The following is a 23,439-nucleotide window of genomic DNA, read 5'->3' on the forward strand; positions in this document are numbered from 1 at the left end:
AATAATGTCACTAGCTGTATTCTGAAATTCAACGTACATTTCAATTTGACTGTTCAAAAAGAATCAATTACATTAATTTAAAACAAATTAATTCCACGTTCTAGTTTGTGAATGTTAAAATAATTCATTGCAGATTTAAATTTGTGGTTAAAAAATAGTTGTACATTTTAATTTGTGACTGTTTAGAAAAGGTTTTTTTTTTTTTTTTTTTGCTCACTGCTGACATTATCATGGCTTTTGGGATCAACCAGAGCAGTATCATCTAATGCAGTGGACTTGTAAGTACTGCACATTTTTTGCTGAAAAGAGAGACTACTTGCTTAAGCATTACCGCTTACAACATGGATACCACACTCGGACATCCCTTCTCCCATGCCTTCATAAGGAATGCTTCTGCACATTTCAATCTTTTAATGCTCTCAAAGTACACTTAACATGGCAGACTCAAAAGGATGCAGGCAAAAGTGGAGAAACTGCATTTCACTGTTATCACTGTCAGTTGTGCAAGTTTGTGGAGCCTTCCACAGAAGCAGACTTCTTTACCCATTTGCAAAGACATCTTAAGACGAGGCAAATGGTTGCTTGCCCATATCAAGACTGTAACTACTGTAACTTTAATAGCAGTGTTTATTCTACCTTCACTGCACATAAAAGCAAAGAGCATCAGATGCACAACAAGACGGCATTCAAACTTGAAATTGTTTTAAAAAAAATGTAGTTGAACTTAATTTAATTAGCTTATAATGCGCCAAATCACAGCAAAAGCCGTCTCAAGGCGCCTTACATAAAACAAGTCAACATAAAATTGAATAAATAATTAAAAATGAATAAAAAATTCAAATACATAAATAAAAACAGAAGTAAAAGAATAAAACAAATACAAATAAAAACTATCCATAAGAAAGAGAATAAAAATAGGTTTTGAGTCTTGACTTAAAAATGTCCACAGACTCAGACTGCCTCACAGTCGCAGGAAGACTGTTCCACAGGGTGGGTGCACGATACGAAAAGGCTCTTTGACCTGCTGACTTCTTCTTCACCCTGGGAACACAGAGAAGTCCCGCATCCTGCGGCCGCAAAGCCCGGGCCGGCACGTAGAGTTCCACCAGATCAGCCAGATAAGATGGCGCCAGTCCATGAACAACCTTATAAGTCAATAACAAAACCTTAAAATCTGCTCTCACAGAGACAGGGAGCCAGTGCAAAGATGCCAAAATGGGTGTGATATGTTAAGACCTTCTGAACCAGCATTCTGAACCAGCAGAAGACCCCTAATGCTGGACTGTGGTAACCCTGAAAATAGAACATTACAGTGATCTAGTTTAGAAGAAACAAAAGCATGAATCAGGGTCTCAGCATCAGCCACGGACAGGATGGGGCAGATCCTCGCTATATTTCTCAGATGGAAAAAAGCAGTCCTAGTAACATCCCTGATGTGGAGGTCAAACGACAATGTGGGATCAAAAATTACCCCAAAGTTCCTCATTTTGTCCGTATGATGTATGACACAGGAACCCAGGCTGAGTGCCAGCTGGTCAAACTGATGCCGATGTCTCGCTGGACCAAGAACCATCATTTCAGTCTTATCAAAGTTACTAGACATCCAACTTCTCACTGACAGAAGACAGTCCTCCAGGGATTTTATGGGAGTAAGATTTCCCGCAGTTATCAGCATGTACAACTGAGTATCATCAGCTTAACAATGAAAGGCAATCCCAAAACTCCGCAGTATACGCCCAAGGGGTGCCACATACAGGAAGAAAAGCAAGGGGCCTAAAACAGATCCCTGTGGATCCCCAAATCTCATGTCAGCAAGGTCAGAGGTAGTGCCATTATACAAGACACATTGAGAATGACTGGACAGATATGATGTCAACCAGGCAAGGGCACTTCCAGTAATCCCCAAAAAATTCTCCAACCTACTGAGCAAAATATGATGATCCACAATATCAAACGCAGCACTGAGATCTAACAACACCAAAATCGCAGTGGTGTCTGAGTCCATTGCTCGCAGAAGATCATTCACAACTTTAGTGAGCGCTGTCTCTGTCGAGTGATATTTCGTAAAAGCAGACTGCAGCGGCTCAAAAAGATCATTCTCAGTAAGGTGGTCTATGAGCTGCCGTGAAACCACCTTTTATAAAATTTTGGAACAGAATGATAGATTTGATATCAGCCTGTAATTTTTCAATACACTAGGGTCAAGATTAGATTTCTTAAGTAATGGTTTAATCACTGCTGATTTAAAACATTTCGGAACAGATCCAGAGGTTAATGACAGATTAATAATTTCCAGCACAGTCGGCCCAAGAGTGGGCCACAGGTCCTTAAACAATTTTGTTGGTATGGGATCAAATAAACAGGTTGTGCTTTTTGTAGACGCCACAAGTTTCGTCAGCACGCCCAATGAAATACTATTAAATTCTGTCAATCTAGGTAACCCCTCAATGGTAGCGCCCACCTCCATAGCTGGTTTTAATGGCTGGGCCGAGGCATGCTGAGATATGCTCAGCCTAATATCTTCTATTTTCTTCTCAAAATAATCCAAGAAATCCTGTGCTGAAAAGGGAGAACGACTAACAGGCGGCTGCCCGTGAATAAGAAATGCGACCGTGTCAAACAAAAACTTTGAGTTATGTTTGTTTTTACTGATCAAATCAGAGTAATAGGTCCGCTTCGTGGCCAGTAGTGCATGCTTATAATCTAAAATAGCATCCCACCACACAAGGCGGAACACCACTAATTTGGAATAACGCCATTTCTGTTCCAAACCTCTAGCCTTCTGCCTGAGGTCACGCAAATAATCATTGAACCAAGGTGACTGTGCCTTAGGAGGGCGTGACCTTAAAAGAGAGGCGCAATCTTATCAAGTGTAGTTTTAAGCGTTAAATTTAGACTATCTGTGAGGCTGTCCACTGATTTAGCATTCTCCAGATTCAAAGCTAAAATATCAGGTAGTCTGGCCTCAAGTTCAGTCATAGTTGAGGGTTTAATATGATGCTGCAGTTGTAGACAAGGTTGTTGTTCCACTAAATGTGGCAGCGTAAATGTAAACCTGATAAGTGAATGGTCAGAGACTATAGATGCAAGAGGCAAAATGTCAATATTTGTGACAGCAAACCCACGTGCAAGAACCAGATCCAGGGTATTTCCACTAATGTGTGTCGGGTCCTGAATGCATTGCTGGAATCCTAAAGCATCCACAATTTGCATAAATGATTTGCTAAGGGGATCAGAGGGCTTATTTATATGAATGTTAAAGTCATCAATAATCAAAATGTTATCTGCACTAGTTGACAAACTAGAGATGAACGCACCAAATTCATCTAAGAAGTCAGAATAGGCCAGGGGGCCTATAAACAGTGACAAAATAACACAGCTGAGCTCCAGTTTTATGACCCTGACAGTACTTAGCATCACGGGCATAACGGAGAGTCAGATGCTCAAACGAATTATATTTGTGACCCCCAACAGCTAATAAAGAAAACCTAGATTTGTAAATAAAAGCCACACCCCTGCCTTGCTTCACACCACGAGACACGTGACTAAATGTGTACGCTGGTGGACAGGCCTCATTCAAAGGAAGGAGAGTTGTGGGTTTGAGCCAGGTTTCACACAAGCCAGTCATATCTAAATGATGATCCATGATTAAATCATTAATCAACAATGATTTTGAGGACAGTGATCTGATGTTCAGGAGACCCAGAGTAAGGACCTCAGTGGGAATGACAGTCTCACTGTTCGGAACCCGGCGAAGCAAGCCCAGGTTCCGAGAGCGCCACTGGCGCACATCAATCCGGCGAAGACGTGGACGTCTGGGCCGACAGTCCTCAGAGCCGGCCAGCGGCACCACACAGGCTCTAACCGGATCCACAAGGCGCCAGGGCAGCACAGATCCTGCCAGAATTCTGTGCACAGCTCGTCCGGAAGCCAAACAGCAGGCCAAACAGAGCTTCAGCTTCACCAGACGTCCACTTCATCTCCCGCGGCGACAACTGCGCTTTCGGCCGAAAGGCAGCGCAGGAGCACGGCACAGAAAAGCTGGCACCTCCGATAAAAATGGGGGCGGAAAGTTCTGTCCAACCGCCGATAACCACACCACACCACGAACCGGGGGCTGGAGATCCAGCAGAGTTTGGCGATCATACACCCGCAGTACCTCTGACTCAAAAACAGCATAAATTAAAAACAATAAAATATCAAACAGACTGGAGAGCAGCAGACGAGCAGCCAGACACAACGGCGCCATCTTGGCACTCCCCAATGATTCACTCTTTGAACTTCTAACTAAAGCCCCTTTCACACCAGGCCAACGCAGCATGGCATACTGACTACGCCAAGTTTATGCAGCCCTACGTGGCAATACACCGAGGGACCCAAAGGAGTCCATGAAATGTCTGTGAAAAAATATGTTTAATTTTTTTCATGGACTTCAGAGTACAGCACTGGACGCAGTGCTCCATGCAAGTTCCCATACACATTTTCAGATTGAACAAACCAACCCCAGCTCATTCCAAAGACCTTCTCCTCAAAGTTGACAATTTGAGGAAATTGTCATGAAAATTGGATTGTTCTCCTGACTTCTGCCATTATTGATAGGTCAACACATTCTAAACGGTGATGACAGTTGTGTATCACTCTCATGACTTTAAAAACACAACTCTTTAGCAAACATACATCAGAAAATGATGGCCTTCCATTTAGCTGCCACATTTTTTAAGCCATCTATTGAAATTTACAAATGAAGTCTGATGGTTTCCTCATTTCTGGAAAATATGCAGAACTGGCTCAATCAAAGGAACAACCAGCTGAACACAGGACTTGCAGCTTCCTCCATCTTCATTGATGGCATTAAGTACAGTGCTGATATGGTTATTTCTGTTTGATCTTGTGTATGGCTCCCAGCTTTCAGACAAATGGCAAAGATTGCTGTTCATAGCACCGATGCAGCATTTGTCTGCAGACTGACGACCTTGTGGTATGATTAGCATCTTAGAGTGTATGACCTCTGTCGCAGCCATTTGTCCACCTTCTCAGTCACCGTTGTCTGAATTGAATGATGTGTTTCCTCTGTCACTTTACAGAGTTCATGGCAAACAGCTTGTTACACTCAAACGGTACATATGCTGTATTCAGTCTGCAGTATGGATATCTAAAGCTAATGATATGGGCCACAGTCTGCAGTATGGATCTCTAAAGGAAATGATATGGACCATAATCAGCAGTATGGACCTCTAAAGGTAATGATATGGACCATAGTCTGCAGTACAGATTTCAAAAGCTAATGATATAGACCATAGTCTGCAGCATGGACTTCAAAAGCTAATGATATAGACCATAGTCTGCAGCATGGATTTCAAAAGCTAATGATATAGACCATAGTCTGCAGCATGGATCTCTAAAGCTAACGATATGGACCGTAGTCTGCAGTATGGATGTCTAAAGCTAATGATATGGACTGTAGTCTGCAGCATGGATCTCTAAAGCTAACGATATGCACATAGTCTGCAGTATGGATCTCTAAAGCTAATGATATGGACCGTAATCTGCAGCATGGATCGCTAAAGCTAACGATATGCACATAGTCTGCAGTATGGACCTCTAAAGCTAATGATATGGAACGTAATCTGCAGTATGGATGTCTAAAGCTAACGATATGGACCGTAGTCTGCAGCATGGATCTCTAAAGCTAACGATATGCACATAGTCTGCAGTATGGATCTCTAAAGCTAATGATATGGACCGTAATCTGCAGCATGGATCACTAAAGCTAACGATATGCACATAGTCTGCAGTATGGACCTCTAAAGCTAATGATATGGACCATAGTCTGCAGTATGGATTTCTAAAGCTAACGATATGCACCTCCTGTGTGGTCTTAGTTCCCAAAACGCCGCACGCCAAGGAACCAGCCTACTACAGACCAGTTGCCCTGACCTCCCACCTCATGAAGACCATGGAACGGCTCGTCTTGTCTTACCTCCGCACCGTGGTGAGCGATATCCTGGACCCACTGCAGTTCGCCTACAGGCCCAACATCGGGGTAGATGACACTGTCACCTACCTACTGCAGCGAGTGCTCACCCACCTGGAGAGTCATGTTCTTTGATTTCTCCAGCGCTTTCAACACCATCAGATCAGTGCTGCTGTGGGGGAAGCTGGAGAACGCAGGTGTGGATGGACATCTCGCCGCCTGGACCATCGACTACCTCACTGACCGCCCGCAGTACGTACGGCTGTGCGACTGTCAGTCTGAGGTGGTAAGGTGCAGCACCGGGGCCCCCCAGGGCACCGTCCTCTTGCCTTTCCTCTTCACCCTCTACACCTCGGACTTCACCTACAACATGGACAGCTGCCATCTCCAGAAGTTCTCTGATGACTCCGCCATTGTGGGTCGTGTGTCTGAGGGGAACGAGCTGGAGTACCAGTCGGTCATTACAGACTTCGCGGACTGGTGTGAGCGCAACCACTTGTGTCTCAACACCAGTAACACGAAGGAGATGATCGACTTCAGGAGGAAACCACCACCTCACCCACCGGTGAACATCGAGGGGGAGAACATAGAAACTATGGACAGTTTCAAATACCTGGGTGTTCATCTCAACAACAAACTGGACTGGACTCACAACACTGACGCCCTGTACAAGAAGGGTCGCCTCCACCTCCTGAGGAGACTGAGATCCTTTGGAGTGAGCAGGCCTCCGCTTAAGACCTTTATGACTCTGCTGTAGCCTCAGCTCTCCTCTATGCTGTCGTCTGTTGGGCCCCAGGCAGCACAGAGCGGGAAAGAGACTGAATAAGCTGGTCAGGAAGTCCAGCTCTGTCCTAGGCTGTCCTCTGGAGGAGGTGGCTGAGAGAAGGGTGTTAGCCATGTTCAAATCCATCATGAACGACTCCTCTCACCCTCTGCACCGGACTGTAGTGGAGCTGAGCAGCTCGTTCAGTGACAGACTGAGGCACCCTCAGTGCAAGAAGGAACAATACCGCAGGTCATTCCTCCCTGCTGCTGTCAAACAATACAATAACACTGTGAAATAACCACATGCAATAATATGTCCACAAATCAAACATGGTGTCTAACCAGATCCTTACTCTGGATGGCATTACCCTGACCTCTAGTAATACTGTGAGAAATCTTGGAGTCATTTTTGATCAGGATATGTCATTCAAAGCGCATATTAAACAAATATGTAGGACTGCTTTTTTGCATTTACGCAATATCTCTAAAATTAGAAAGGTGTTGTCTCAGAGTGATGCTGAAAAACTAATTCATGCATTTATTTTCTCTAGGCTGGACTATTGTAATTCATTATTATCAGGATGTCCTAAAAGTTCCCTGAAAAGCCTTCAGTTAATTCAAAATGCTGCAGCTAGAGTACTAACGAGGACTAGAAGGAGAGAGCATATCTCACCCATATTGGCCTCTCTTCATTGGCTTCCTGTTAATTCTAGAATAGAATTTAAAATTCTTCTTCTTATAAGGTTTTGAATAATCAGGTCCCATCTTATCTTAGGGACCTCATAGTACCATATCACCCCAATAGAGCGCTTCGCTCTCAGACTGCAGGCTTACTTGTAGTTCCTAGGGTTTGTAAGAGTAGAATGGGAGGCAGAGCCTTCAGCTTTCAGGCTCCTCTCCTGTGGAACCAGCTCCCAATTCGGATCAGGGAGACAGACACCCTCTCTACTTTTAAGATTAGGCTTAAAACTTTCCTTTTTGCTAAAGCTTATAGTTAGGGCTGGATCAGGTGACCCTGAACCATCCCTTAGTTATGCTGGTATAGACTTAGACTGCTGGGGGGTTCCCATGATGCACTGAGTGTTTCTTTCTCTTTTTGCTCTGTATGCACCACTCTGCATTTAATCATTAGTGATTGATCTCTGCTCCCCTCCACAGCATGTCTTTTTCCTGGTTCTCTCCCTCAGCCCCAACCAGTCCCAGCAGAAGACTGCCCCTCCCTGAGCCTGGTTCTGCTGGAGGTTTCTTCCTGTTAAAAGGGAGTTTTTCCTTCCCACTGTCGCCAAGTGCTTGCTCACAGGGGGTCGTTTTGACCGTTGGGGTTTTTACGTAATTATTGTATGGCCTTGCCTTACAATATAAAGTGCCTTGGGGCAACTGTATGTTGTGATTTGGCGCTATATAAATAAAAATGATTGATTGATTGAAATCAGGTCCAATATTAATATGTCCACAAATCATGTGCAACAACAACTCGTTTACAAATCCCCGCACTAATGTCACCTTATCACATCTAAATTCCAGTTCACATATTGTAAATAAGATGCTCCTATCTCTTTTTCAATTCAGTTGACCCGCAAACGCCTTCAGTTAACCGGCAAATGCTGCCAGGTAACCTGCAAACACCTTCACTTAACACGCAAACACCTTCACTTAACACGCAAACACCTTCACTTAACACGCAAACACCTTCAGTTAACACACAAACACTTTCAGTTAACCCGCAATCCCCTTCAGTTAACACACAAACACATTCAGTAAACCGGCAAACGCCTTCAGTTAACTGGAAAACACCTTCAGGTAACCCGTAGGTACCTTCAGTTAACCCATAAGTGCCTTTATTTAACCCGCAAACGCCTTCAGTTAACACACACACACACACATTCAGTTAATCGGCTAACGCCGTCAGGTAACCTGCAAACACCTTTACTTAACACACAAACGCCTTTACTTAACACACAAACACATTCCGTTAACCAGCAAACGGCAAGCACCTTCAGTTAACACAGAAAAAGCTCCAGGTAACTCGCAAGTGCTTTCAGTTAACTAGCAATCGCCTTCAGTTATCCCACAAACGTCTTCAGTTAACCCACAGAAACATTCAGTAAACCGGCAAACGCCTTCAGTTAGCCCGAAAACACCTTCCATTAACCCACAAACACCTTCACTTAACAAACACCTTCAGTTAACATGCAAACACATTCACTAAACAAACAAACACTTTCAGTTAACCTGTAAACATATTCAGTTAACACAAAAAAAAAAACCTTCAGTTAACCCACAAGTGCCTTCAGTTAACCTGTAAACACATCCTGTTAACCACCAAACGCCTTCAGTTAACACAGAAAACCTTCAGGTAACCCATAGGTACCTTCAGTTAACCCATAAGTGCCTTTATTTAACCCGCAAATGGGTTCAGTTGACCCGCAAATGCCTTCAGTTAACACACAAACACATTCAGTTAATCGACAAATGCCATCAGGTAACCTGCAAACACCTTTACTTAACACCCAAACGCATTCAGTTAACCCACAAACACCTTCAGATCCCACACAAACACCTTCAGTTAACCTGCAAACAGCTTCCATTAACAGAGAAAAACCTTCAGTTATCACACAAGTGCCTTCAATTAACCCGCAAACACCTTCAATTAACACAGAAAAAAGCTTTAGTTAACCAGCAAATGCCTTCAGTTAACCGGCAAACGCCTTCCATTAACCGGCAAACGCCAACAGTTAACCCTGTAAAAACATTCAGTTAACGTACAAACGCCTTCACTTAACACAGAAAAACCTTCAGTTAACCCGCAAACGCCTTCAGTTAACCCGCAAACACCTTCAGTTGACACAGAAGAAGCTTCAGCTAACCCACAAATGCCTTCAGTTAACCGGCAAATGCCTTCAGTAAACCCACAAACACTTTCAGTTAACCTGGAAACACATTCAGCTAACACAAAAAAAACCTTCAGTTAACCCACAAACGCCTTCACTTAACACACAAACACATTCAGTTAACATGTAAACACCAACACAGAAAAACCTTCAGGTAACTCGCAAGTGCCTTCATATACCCTGCAAACACCTTCACTTAACACCCAAACATATTCAGTGAACTTGCAAACACCTTCAGTGAACAGAGAAAAACCTTCAGTTAACCCACAAACACCTTAAGGTCCCACACAAATACATTCAGATAACCGCAAACACCATCAGTTAACCCAAATTGCCTTCAGTTAACACACAAAAACATTCAGCAAACCCGCAAACACCTTCAGTTAACCCACAAACACCTTCACTTAAACACTTTCAGTTAATCTGTAAACACGTCCTGTTAACCACCAAACACCTTCAGTTAACACAGAAAACCTTCAGCTAACCAGCAAATGCCTTCAGATAACCTGCAAACACCTTCAGTTAACTCGCATACACCTTCAGTTAAACCGCAAACACTTTCAGGTACCATACAAACACATTCAGTTAACTGCAAACACATTCAGTTAACCTCTGTTAACACCTTCCATTAACAGAGAAAACCCTTCAGTTAACCCAAAAATGCCTCCAATTAACCCACAAACACCTTCAGTTAACACAGAAAAACCTTCAGTTAACCTGCAAAGGCCTTGAGTTAACCCGCAAACACCTTCAGTTAACACAGAAAAAGCTTCAGCTAACCCACAAATGCCTTCAGTTAACCGGCAAATGCCTTCAGTAAACCCGCAATTGCCTTCAGTTAACACACAAACACATTCAGTAAACCGGCAAACACCTTCAGTTAACCCGCAAACACTTTCAGTTAACCTGGAAACACATTGAATGAATGAATGAATGAATGAAAACTGTTTATTTCGAACATTTGATACAACAACAATTACAAGATAGATCAGTAAAGACAAAACAAAAAAGTTCCTACTGTGTACCCAACATGTCCGAAAAGGGGTAGGGTGAAGCATCAGCTTATTTATCCCTACCCCTTCTTCCCCACAACCAGTAATACCCTTTGCCACATATACACATAGATTCCTACACACTAAACCGATATCAATATATATATATATATACATATATACACGTACATATATACATACACACATCAACATACATACACATATACACACATATACATATATATACACATATATATACACAAACATAAATATACACCTACACATACCTACTTACATACAAAATACTATATATTTACAAGCCGAAGCAAAAAACAAAAACACCCTAACCCTCATTACCCTTCCTCCTCCCTATACCTAGAAAAAAACATATTTTTGTACCGCTGTTTGAACTGGTTCATGCTTGGACATTGCTTGAGCCCCACTCCCAATCTGTTCCAAATCCTCACCCCACAGACAGAAATACAGAAACCTTTTAATGTTGTTCGTGCCCACTGATGCTTTAAATTAAATTTCCCCCTCAGACTGTAATCCCCTGATCTGTTAAAAAACATATTTTTAATATTTGCTGGAAGTAAATTGTTTATTGCTTTATACACAATTTGTACTGTTTGAAAATGAACCAAGTCTGTGAATTTTAAGAATTTGGATTGTAAAAATAGTGGATTTGTATGATCTCTATAGCCAGTATTATGAATAATTCTTATAGCTCTTTTCTGCATTACTGATAGTGATTGTGTTGTACCTTTATAAGTATTACCCCACACCTCTGCACAGTACTGTAAATATGGTAAAACCAGTGAGCAGTAAAGAATGCGGAGTGAGTTGTGGTCCAGAATATGTTTCGCTTTGTTTAGAACTGAAATGCTTCTTGACAGTTTACTTTGTATATGTTTTATATGAGTCTTCCAGTTTATCTTATCATCTATTATCACCCCCAGAAACTTATTTTCATGTACCCTTTCAATATCTACCCCCTCGACTTGTAACTGAACCTGTATGTCTGTATTACAATAGCCAAATAACATGTATTTTGTTTTACTTAAGTTTAATGATAATTTGTTTCTGTCAAACCATATTTTCAATTTTCCCATTTCTATACTGATCCTCCTCAGTAACCCCTGCAAATCCCCCCCTGAACAAAAAATGCTTGTGTCATCTGCAAATAATACTAATTTTAATATTTTGGAAACATTGACAATATCATTTATATAAATTAGAAACAGTTTTGGACCCAATACTGACCCCTGTGGGATGCCACAAGCATTGTCCAAGCATGATGATGTATATTCCCCCAACTTCACAAACTGTTTTCTGTTACTTAAGTAGCTTCTCACCCAGTGCAACACCAACCCCCTAATCCCATACTGTTCAAGTTTATTGATTAATATGTCATGATTGATTGTATCAAAAGCCTTTTTAAGGTCTATAAATATTCCAACTGAATGTAATTTGTGGTCTATGGCGTTTGTAATCTCCTCAACTGATTCTATTAATGCAAGTGATGTTGAACTATGTGCTCTGAATCCATATTGACTATCAGTAAGTAATTTATGTTTATTTATGAATTTGTCTAATCTATTTTTGAATAACTTTTCTAATAATTTGGAAAATTGTGGAAGCAAAGAAACAGGTCTATAATTTGTGAAGTGGTGTCTATCCCCAGTCTTATACAGCGGCACAACCTTAGCTATTTTCATTTGATTGGGAAATTTACCGGTTTGAAATGATAAGTTACAGATGTATGTTAATGGTTCTACAATCCATTCAATGACCTGTTTTACCACCACCATATCAATTTCATTTAAATCGGTAGATGTTTTATATTTACAATTATTCACAATGTCTATAATTTCTTTTCCATCCACTGCTGTGAGGAACATTGAACAGGGATTTCTTTCTATGAGATTATTATCCCAATCCTCAGGTTGGGAATCGGGAATTTTTTCTGCCAAGCTTGGTCCAATATTTACAAAAAAATTATTAAAGCCGTTGACTACCTCATCCTTATTTTCCTTCTTGACATTATTATCAATGAAATACTGAGGGTAACTCTGTTTTTTATTACCATTTTTGATAATGCTATTTAATATATCCCATATTCCTTTAATATTGTTTTTGTTATTATATATGTTACTATAATATTCCTTCCTACATACCCGTATAATATTAGTTAATCTATTTTTGTATTTCTTATATCTATTTTCTGCCTCTTTAGTCTTTAGTTTTATGAATTCTCTATACAGTGTATTTTTCTTATTACATGCATTTCGTAACCCTTTCGTCATCCATGGTCGAGCTTGGATTTTTTGTTTTCTGTAGTCTTGTTTAATTGGACAATTTTGATCATATAATGATGTAAATATTTGTAAAAAAGTTTCATATGCACTATCAACATCACTTTCACTGTATACCTTTTCCCAGTTTTGCTCCTGTAAATCCTTCTTTAGTGTGTTCATGTTTTCCTCTGTCCGCACTCGCAACTTTCAGCTAACACAAAAAAAAAAACCTTCAGTTAACCCACAAACACCTTCAGTTAGATTACAATTTGTTCATGTAAATGGGGAATCTTCTTCACAGACTAAAGTTAATTATGGAGTTCCACAAGGTTCTGTGCTAGGACCAATTTTATTCACTTTATACATGCTTCCCTTAGGCAGTATTATTAGACGGTATTGCTTAAATTTTCATTGTTACGCAGATGATACCCAGCTTTATCTATCCATGAAGCCAGAGGACACACAACAATTAGCTAAACTGCAAGATTGTCTTACAGACATAAAGACATGGATGACCTCTAATTTCCTGCTTTTAAACTCAGATAAAACTGAAGTTATTGTACTTGGCCCCACAAATCTTAGAAACATGGTGTCTAACCAGATCCTTACTCTGGATGGCATTACCCTGACCTCTAGTAATACTGTGAGAAATCTTGGAGTCATTTTTGATCAGGATATGTCATTCAAAGCGCATATTAAACAAATATGTAGGACTGCTTTTTTGCATTTACGCAATATCTCTAAAATCAGAAAGGTCTTGTCTCAGAGTGATGCTGAAAAACTAATTCATGCATTTATTTCCTCTAGGCTGGACTATTGTAATTCATTATTATCAGGTTGTCCTAAAAGTTCCCTAAAAAGCCTTCAGTTAATTCAAAATGCTGCAGCTAGAGTACTGACGGGGACTAGAAGGAGAGAGCATATCTCACCCATATTGGCCTCTCTTCATTGGCTTCCTGTTAATTCTAGAATAGAATTTAAAATTCTTCTTCTTACTTATAAGGTTTTGAATAATCAGGTCCCATCTTATCTTAGGGACCTCATAGTACCATATCACCCCAATAGAGCGCTTCGCTCTCAGACTGCAGGCTTACTTGTAGTTCCTAGGGTTTGTAAGAGTAGAATGGGAGGCAGAGCCTTCAGCTTTCAGGCTCCTCTCCTGTGGAACCAGCTCCCAATTCAGATCAGGGAGACAGACACCCTCTCTACTTTTAAGATTAGGCTTAAAACTTTCCTTTTTGCTAAAGCTTATAGTTAGGGCTGGATCAGGTGACCCTGAACCATCCCTTAGTTATGCTGCTATAGACGTAGACTGCTGGGGGGTTCCCATGATGCACTGTTTCTTTCTCTTTTTGCTCTGTATGCACCACTCTGCATTTAATCATTAGTGATCGATCTCTGCTCCCCTCCACAGCATGTCTTTTTCCTGGTTCTCTCCCTCAGCCCCAACCAGTCCCAGCAGAGGACTGCCCCTCCCTGAGCCTGGTTCTGCTGGAGGTTTCTTCCTGTTAAAAGGGGTTTTTTCCTTCCCACTGTAGCCAAGTGCTTGCTCACAGGGGGTCGTTTTGACCGTTGGGGTTTTACATAATTATTGTATGGCCTTGCCTTACAATATAAAGCGCCTTGGGGCAACTGTTTTTTGTGATTTGGTGCTATATAAAAAAAAAATTGATTGATTGATTGAGTTAACACACAAACACATTCAGTTAACGTGCAAACACCAATACAGAAAAACCTTCAGGTAACCTGCAAGTGCCTTCAGTGACCCTGAAAACACCTTCACTTAAAACCCAAATGCATTCAGTTAACCCACAAATGAAATTCAGTTGACTCGTAAACACCTTCAGGTAACATACAAACACCTTCAGGTCCAAACACATTCAGTTATCTGAAATACATTCAGTTAACCCGCAAACACATTCAGTTAACCCGCAAACACAATCAGTTTACCAGAAAACACCTTCAGTTTACACAGAAAACCTTCAGTTAACCCACAAGTGCCTTCAGTTAACCCACAAATGCCTTCAGTTAACACACAAACACATTCAGTTAACGTGCAAATGCCAACACAAAAAAACCTTCAGATAACCCGCAAGTGCCTTCAGTTACCCTGCAAACACCTTCACTTAACACCCAAATGCATTCAATTAACCTACAAACACCTTCACTTAACACCTTTAGTTAACATGCAAACACCTTCACTTCACAAACACCTTCAGTTAACCCACAAACACCTTCAGTTAACACAGAAAAAGCTTCAGCTAACCCAAAAATGCCTTCAGTTAACCGGCAAATGCCTTCAGTAAACCCACAAACACTTTCAGTTAACCTGGAAACACATTCAGCTAACACAAAAAAAACCTTCAGTTAACCCACAAACGCCTTCAGTTAACACACAAACACATTCAGTTAACATGTAAACACCAATACAGAAAAACCTTCAGGTAACCCGCAAGTGCCTTCATATACCCTGCAAACACCTTCACTTAACACCCAAACACCTTCAGTGAACAGAGAAAAACCTTCAGTTAACCCACAAACACCTTAAGGTCCCACACAAACACATTCAGATAACCGCAAACACCATCAGTTAACCCAAATTGCCTTCAGTTAATACACGAAAACATTCAGAAAACCAGCAAACGCCTTCAGTTAACCCGCAAACACCTTCAGTTAACCCGCAAACACCTTCACTTAAACACCTTTACTTAACACGCAAACACCTTCACTTAAACAAACACTTTCAGTTAATCTGTAAACACATCCTGTTACCCACCAAACACCTTCAGTTAACACAGAAGCCTTCAGCTAACCAGCAAATGCCTTCAGATAACCCTCAAACACCTTCCGTTAACTGGCAAACGCTTTCAATTAACCTGCAAACACCTTCAGTTAACTCGCATACGCCTTCAGTTAAACCGCAAACACCTTCAGGTACCACACAAACACATTCAGTTAACTGCAAACACATTTAGTTAACCTCTGTTAACACCTTCCATTAACAGAGAAAACCTTCAGTTAACCCAAAAATGCCTTCAATTAACCCAAAAATGCCTTCAGTTAACCCGCAAACGCCTTCAGTTAACCCGCAAACGCCTTCAGTTAACACAGAAAAAGCTTCAGCTAACCCACAAATGCCTTCAGTTAACCGGCAAATGCCTTCAGTAAACCCGCAATTGCCTTCAGTTAACATACAAACACCTTCAGGTCCAAACACATTCAGTTATCTGAAATACATTCGGTTAAACATTCAGTTTACGCGCAAACACAATTAGTTTACCAGAAAACACCTTCAGTTAACACAGAAAACCTTCAGTTAACCCACAAGTGCCTTCAGTTAACACACAAACACCTTCACTTAACAAAAAACACCTTCAGTTAACACACAAACACCTTCAGTTAACCCATAAATGCCTTCAGTTAACACACAAACACATTCAGTTAACGTGCAAACGCCAACACAGAAAAACCTTCAGATAACCCGCAAGTGCCTTCAGTTACCCTGCAAACACCTTCACTTAAACACTTTCAGTTAATCTGTAAAAACATCCTGTTAACCACCAAACACCTTCAGTTAACCAGCAAATGCCTTCAGATAACCAGCAAACACCTTCCGTTAACTGACAAACGCTTTCAATTAACCTGCAAACACCTTCACTTAACTCGCATACGCCTTCAGTTAAACCGCAAACACCTTCAGGTACCACACAAACACATTCAGTTAACTGCAAACACATTCAGTTAACCTCTGTTAACACCTTCCTTTAACAGAGAAAACCCTTCAGTTAACCCAAAAAATGCCTTCAATTAACCCACAAACACCTTCAGTTAACACAGAAAAAGCTTCAGCTAACCCACAAATGCCTTCAGTTAAAAGGGCAAATGCCTTCAGTAAACCCGCAATTGCCTTCAGTTAACACACAAACACATTCAGTAAACCGGCAAACACCTTCAGTTAACCCGCAAACACTTTCAGTTAACCTGGAAACACATTCAGCTAACACAAAAAACCTTCAGTTAACCCACAAATGCCTTCAGTTAACACACAAACACATTCAGTTAACGTGCAAACACCAATACAGAAAAACCTTCAGGTAACCCGCAAGTGCCTTCAGTTAACCCGCAAACGGCTTCAGTTAACAAACACTTTCAGTTAACTCGCATACGCCTTCAGTTAAACCGCAAACACCTTCAGGTACCACACAAACACATTCAGTTAACTGCAAACACATTCAGTTAACCTCTGTTAACACCTTCCATTAACAGAGAAAACCTTCAGTTAACCCAAAAATGCCTTCAATTAACCCAAAAATGCCTTCAGTTAACCCGCAAATGCCTTCAGTTAACCCGCAAACGCCTTCAGTTAACCCGCAAACACCTTCAGTTAACACAGAAAAAGCTTCAGCTAACCCACAAATGCCTTCAGTTAACCGGCAATTGCCTTCAGTTAACACACAAACACATTCAGTAAACCTGGAATCACATTCAGCTAACACAAAAAAAACCTTCAGTTAACCCACAAACGCCTTCAGTTAACACACAAACACATTCAGTTAACGTGCAAACACCAATTCAGACAAACCTTCAGGTAACCCGCAAGTGCCTTCAGTGACCATGAAAACACCTTCATTTAAAACCCAAATGCATTCAGTTAACCCACAAATGAACTTCAGTTGACTCGTCAACACCTTCAGGTAACATACAAACACCTTCAGGTCCAAACACATTCAGTTATCTGAAATACATTCAGTTAAACATTCAGTTTACGCGCAAACACAATCAGTTTACCAGAAAACACCTTCAGTTAACACAGAAAACCTTCAGTTAACCCACAAGTGCCTTCAGTTAACACACAAACACCTTCACTTAACAAAAAACACCTTCAGTTAACACACAAACACCTTCAGTTAACCCACAAATGCCTTCAGTTAACACACAAACACATTCAGTTAACGTGCAAACGCCAACACAGAAAAACCTTCAGATAACCCGCAAGTGCCTTCAGTTACCCTGCAAACACCTTCACTTAAACACTTTCAGTTAATCTGTAAAAACATCCTGTTAACCACCAAACACCTTCAGTTAACCAGCAAATGCCTTCAGATAACCAGCAAACACCTTCCGTTAACTGGCAAACGCTTTCAATTAACCTGCAAACACCTTCAGTTAACTCGCATACGCCTTCAGTTAAACCGCAAACACCTTCAGGTACCACACAAACACATTCAGTTAACTGCAAACACATTCAGTTAACCTCTGTTAACACCTTCCGTTAACAGAGAAAACCCTTCAGTTAACCCAAAAAATGCCTTCAATTAACCCACAAACACCTTCAGTTAACACAGAAAAAGCTTCAGCTAACCCACAAATGCCTTCAGTTAAAAGGGCAAATGCCTTCAGTAAACCCGCAATTGCCTTCAGTTAACACACAAACACATTCAGTAAACCGGCAAACACCTTCAGTTAACCCGCAAACACTTTCAGTTAACCTGGAAACACATTCAGCTAACACAAAAAACCTTCAGTTAACCCACAAATGCCTTCAGTTAACACACAAACACATTCAGTTAACGTGCAAACACCAATACAGAAAAACCTTCAGGTAACCCGCAAGTGCCTTCAGTTAACCCGCAAACGGCTTCAGTTAACAAACACTTTCAGTTAACCGTCAGATGCCTTCAGTTAACCTGCAATTGTCTTCAGTTAACACACAAACACCTTCACCTAACAAAAATCACCTTCACTTAACCCACAAATGCCTTCAGTTAACACACAAACACATTCAGTTAACGTGCAAACGCCAACACAGAAAAACCTTCAGATAACCCGCAAGTGCCTTCAGTTACCCTGCAAACACCTTCACTTAACACCCAAACGCATTCAGTTAACCTACAAACACCTTCAGTTAACACACAAACGCCTTCAGTTAACCCGTAAGTGCCTTCAGTTAACACACAAACGCCTTCACTTAACACCCAAACGCATTCAGTTAACCTACAAACACCTTCCGTTAACCCATAAACACCTTCAGTTAACACACAAACGCCTTCAGTTAACACACAAACGCCTTCAGTTAACCCGTAAGTGCCTTCAGTTAACACACAAACGCCTTCACTTAACCCGTAAGTGCCTTCAGTTAACACACAAACGCCCTCAAGTTAACGCACAACACCTTCAGTTTACCCGAAAAGTCCTCAATCAACCTGCAAATTCTTCTGATAACTCAGAAACCCCTTCAGTGAACACACAGACCCCCTTCAGTTAAATGTGGAAACCCCTTCAGTTAACCCACGTAAAGTCCTTGGATAACCTGGAAACCCCTTCAGTTAACCCACTAACCCTTTCATATCCAAAAATCTGATACAATTTTCAGCACTGAATGAAACTTTGGGCTGAGGGGAAGAGCTTATCTGTGACATCACATGCTGAGGTGATGAGTTAGATGTGAAAGAAAAGAATAAAAAAAACCCTCTTCCGATGGTGCTGGATGTTAAATATACAAAGTTTTGTCATTTTACCGAGTTGGTACCGAGGACCTGCAAGTCAGGTTCTTTGGACTCCAGCAGCTTTGCTACCATGTGTAGGAAACTCTCTACGAAGGGCTTGATGCTCTGGGAGTGACAGGCCATCAGCAACTGGTCCAGAGCCTCCATGGCGATCACCACATTCCTGGACACACAGAGGTCAGAATTCTTATTCATGGGTCTGTTTCATTTGTTTACCTGTGGATCTGCTCACTGGGTCCAGTCTCCCATCACATATTCATTTTCAATGACCATCATTTCAAAGTCAAATTAATCTGAGAATTTTCATAATTCATATATGTGTAAAAATTATAATGTGTTTCTGAATGGGTCCCTTAGCAAAAGTAAACTGCTAAAAATAAATAAATGACAACAAAATACCAAACAGATATAATGTAATTTTGAACATTTATTGTGCAGATCTCAAAACTACAGCTACAATTTGCACCAGCTACAAGATTTGAGGTTTTGGTGAAGGAAATAAATTTATTCATTGCTGAGTCAGTGGCTGAAGTTTCATCTCTTGAACACTAGATGGCACACCCACACTGAATACATGAACCGTTTTCAGGACAGTCACTGGTGCTTTTCTAATCTGTCTTAAAAAAAATCCTTGCATTATTTAATGTGGCGCTTTCTCAAATGTTTGATTTAGGCCTCCGCCTGGACGGTCGCCTTCCCCCAGTGCATACGCTGAAGTAAATAAACAAGGCTTTTGCAAATATCAGTGACAGAACTGCTAAGTGGGGAAGACATTCAGGCATCTCAAACTCACATCAACACTCCAGTCTTAATGAGAGAGTCACGCACCAGCTCAGAATATCCCCCTGCAGAAAAGTGCTTCACACACACAGAGGCTTCACAACAGAGGAGTTTTCCTGGACTGAAAAACTGCGGGCGTTATCGCAATTAGTCGGTGGAGTCCAAATCGCTACCATCGGCCAATATTATACCGTTTAATGGTTAAACCGCATATATTATGCAGGTCGAGTAATGGTGTTAGCACTTTCAGCAGCTGTTGGTAGGTCCACTTAATGCATGATTTATAAGGAAACACAAGGCAGATAACTTTTACTGTCCACACCAAAGTAAAATGTAATGTGAACCACCGAGCAGCCCCCAAAAATATGAATTAATAAACACCCAATCCAAGGTTAGCTGTTAGCTGCTGGTTCGGACTCAGCGAGAGGGGCGTGTTCAGGCTTCTTTTATCACACAATGGGTGAGGTCACACAGGCTCTGTCCAGTATATATACAGTCAATGATACTGATACAGATATTGGCGAGTAAAACTTTTTTGATACCAATACATCCATAGACAATGGCAGTGATTCATTAGTTTTCATGATCAAATGCTCATGACAAAGAAATGTAATTGAGGTTTGATGTTTTGCAGTATGAACATCATGTGATTATGAATAAATAATATTACAAACAGAACGAACAACCAACCAAAATCGCGCTGCTGTCACATTGTCTTCACTGGGATTGGTAGTTGCTGTGTCTCTTTGCTTAGCATTTGCGTAAAATGGACTTCACTATTTTGGCCCGGCCATTTGACCATGTGTCTCTTGTGGCTATAAAACATCCACGCTGATTGAAAATGAATGGCAGCCGGTTGCTTTGCCCCCATCTCTTGTAGCTAATGTGACCAAACCAAGGTTCTCCCAAGAACTTTTTACTTTAGTGGCACTGTCGCTTCCACTTGGGATTCGATCTGACCTTGTGTTGTGAAGTCCTAAGACAAAAATAATGTAGGGCTGCAGCTATCGAATATTTTTGGAACCGAATATTCTATCGATTATTTCATCGATTAATCGAGTAATCGGATAAAAAGTACCTTTGTGTTTTTAAACAATATCAGTAGTGGCAGGGCTCTCCCTAAGCAGTGGCACAATGTTTCTGTGCCATCAGGCAGATTTTTAAGTTTAGGGTGTTCCCTCTCTCTGTTTTGCCGGGTTATTCATTTTTTCATATTAAGAGTTTTAGAGCTTTGCCAAACCATAAGCCCAGGCAGTCTGTGAAATCTTCAGTCTGCATTCTTTTTTCCTTCTTATTGCATATTTCATTTGCACTTTTTATTACTGTGCATCATTCGGTGTTTAGTGTATATTTCTACATGCCATACAGAGTGTAGCTCAAACCAAAGTCAAATTCTTTGTTTTCTGTGGATACTTGGTGAATAACACAGCCTTTGAAAAACGGCTGTGGAGTGCAGCGTTTCCACAAAAGCTGCCTGTTGATAAAAACTCTTACCAAATCTGAATTAAAGCTTTTTTTTAATCATTAAAAATGACTCATTTAAAGTGCGCGTCCTTTCACTTCATCTGCAGAGGTGGAGAACGGCTAGTGGAGCAAAACGTGTTTTTTTTTTTAAATATATACAAACACACTGCTTCACTTTAAATGTGCAATAAGTCAGTTTCAGTTTCTCTTAAAAGGCTTTACTTTACTCAGTGTGTGGCTTTGCAAACTTGTAGCATCGCCTGCTACATTGATTAGCACTATGGTCTTCTTCTGTGTTTTTTGTGGGAGCGTTACAGCGCCACATACAGGCCTGGTGTATGTACTACAGCTTTAAACGAAGCCTTGAGGCAAAGAATTTGCCTCGAACATTTTTTGTAATCGAATTACTCGAATCGTTTCAGCCCTATAAAAATGTTTAAGTACAGTTTCTGTTCTGACTCTGTGCTGAATTCTTGAGTAGTAAAATTAAATCTAAAATGTTTGTTTCATTGACACACTGGATGCACGTTATGAATGTGCATTACATTTATTTGAAAGAAAAAATAATAATGCAAGCACAGTGAAGGCAGGGCAGACCAATTTTTAGAGGAGACTGCTCGGTCGTCGACACCGACATGCCCCATCGCTGGACAAACACGCAATCGCAGCACCCTGCATGGGCTGCAGTCACCAAGACGAAACAAAAAATGCAGAGATTGTCCTCTGATCATCAGACTTCATGTAACACTTGCATTTTGTCAAGGTTTGCGTCAGCTGGATGCCAAAAGGTTAAAATAAAGAGCTGAAGTTGTTTATGTGAAGTTTCCCTGCAAAAACGGGTTTGCATGCGGCCAGATTCCCATCAAATCTTGCACTAAAACATTGCGAGATGACGCCACAGTATAACAGCACAGCACCATTATTCCATTGTCTGAGGAGAACCCTGCAAAGGGTGATGGAGTCCCAGCCATGCTTGACAGCACTGAAAACAATGCCACTGGAGTGCCCTCTGCTAGACAAGTAATGGCAAATTCCAACAGTGAAAGTGTTTCTGTATAATTTATTCAGTAAAAGTTTTCATAGAACTAAAAATAATGCAGATCCCGATAAATTCATGAAACGCTCATATCGGCCAATATATTGTCATGCTGGAATAAAAATAATTTGACTATCATATGGACTTAAAAAACAAGTGTACAACATGAATCTTTATCCTGGTGTCTGTCTGTCTCATTCTCATCTGTTGAGAAACTGTTCAGTTTTATTTGCCGAGTAGGTTAAGACTTGTCGTTTATTATACGTGTGTCTATTTTTGCACACAACAATCACTTGACAGACTCGACTCACGATAGTGGGCCACATCTCAGGGGGTTTCTGGATATTTATGTTGATATAAACTGGCCTTCAGCTACAAGGCTTCATACATTGCGGGGGTTTCAGATTTTACATCATCTGTCACTCACCCATATCGATGTCGCACCACATCTCTGCTCAGTCTCTCGGCCAGGTAGGCACCAATCCGGTCCAGTTTCTCTGGAGCCGACACGGCATAGAAGGTCAGCTTCTCCATGTCAGACTTACTCAGTCCATCCTAAACAGAAACAACATGGGTGCGGTGTGAACATCGACTTCTTTAATCATCAGTGAACGCTACATGGGGGGATAGAAACCATGACGGCCGACAGATTCTGACAAACGTTTGCGGCTTTTCTCCATTTGATTTGACTAAACATTCTTGTGTTTTAACAATCTAAACAATTTAATGATACA

General features: G+C 41.0%; 1 protein-coding gene across 3 annotated transcripts in view; it reads right to left on the bottom strand.

The window, feature by feature from the left end:
• The window catches only part of efr3a (EFR3 homolog A (S. cerevisiae)), a 240,982-nt gene that overhangs the window by 110,460 nt on the left and 107,083 nt on the right, over positions 1-23,439 (bottom strand). For all 3 annotated transcript variants that reach the window (XM_034182373.1, XM_034182372.1, XM_034182374.1), the window contains 2 exons: positions 23,133-23,260; positions 19,438-19,588 (listed from right to left, as the gene is read on the bottom strand). In XM_034182373.1, the coding sequence (XP_034038264.1) occupies positions 19,438-19,588; positions 23,133-23,260 (279 nt within the window). The remainder of the gene's footprint in view (positions 1-19,437; positions 19,589-23,132; positions 23,261-23,439) is intronic.

This window comes from Thalassophryne amazonica, chromosome 12 (genome assembly GCF_902500255.1).
Source record: "Thalassophryne amazonica chromosome 12, fThaAma1.1, whole genome shotgun sequence".
Classification (NCBI taxonomy): Eukaryota; Metazoa; Chordata; class Actinopteri; order Batrachoidiformes; family Batrachoididae; genus Thalassophryne; species Thalassophryne amazonica.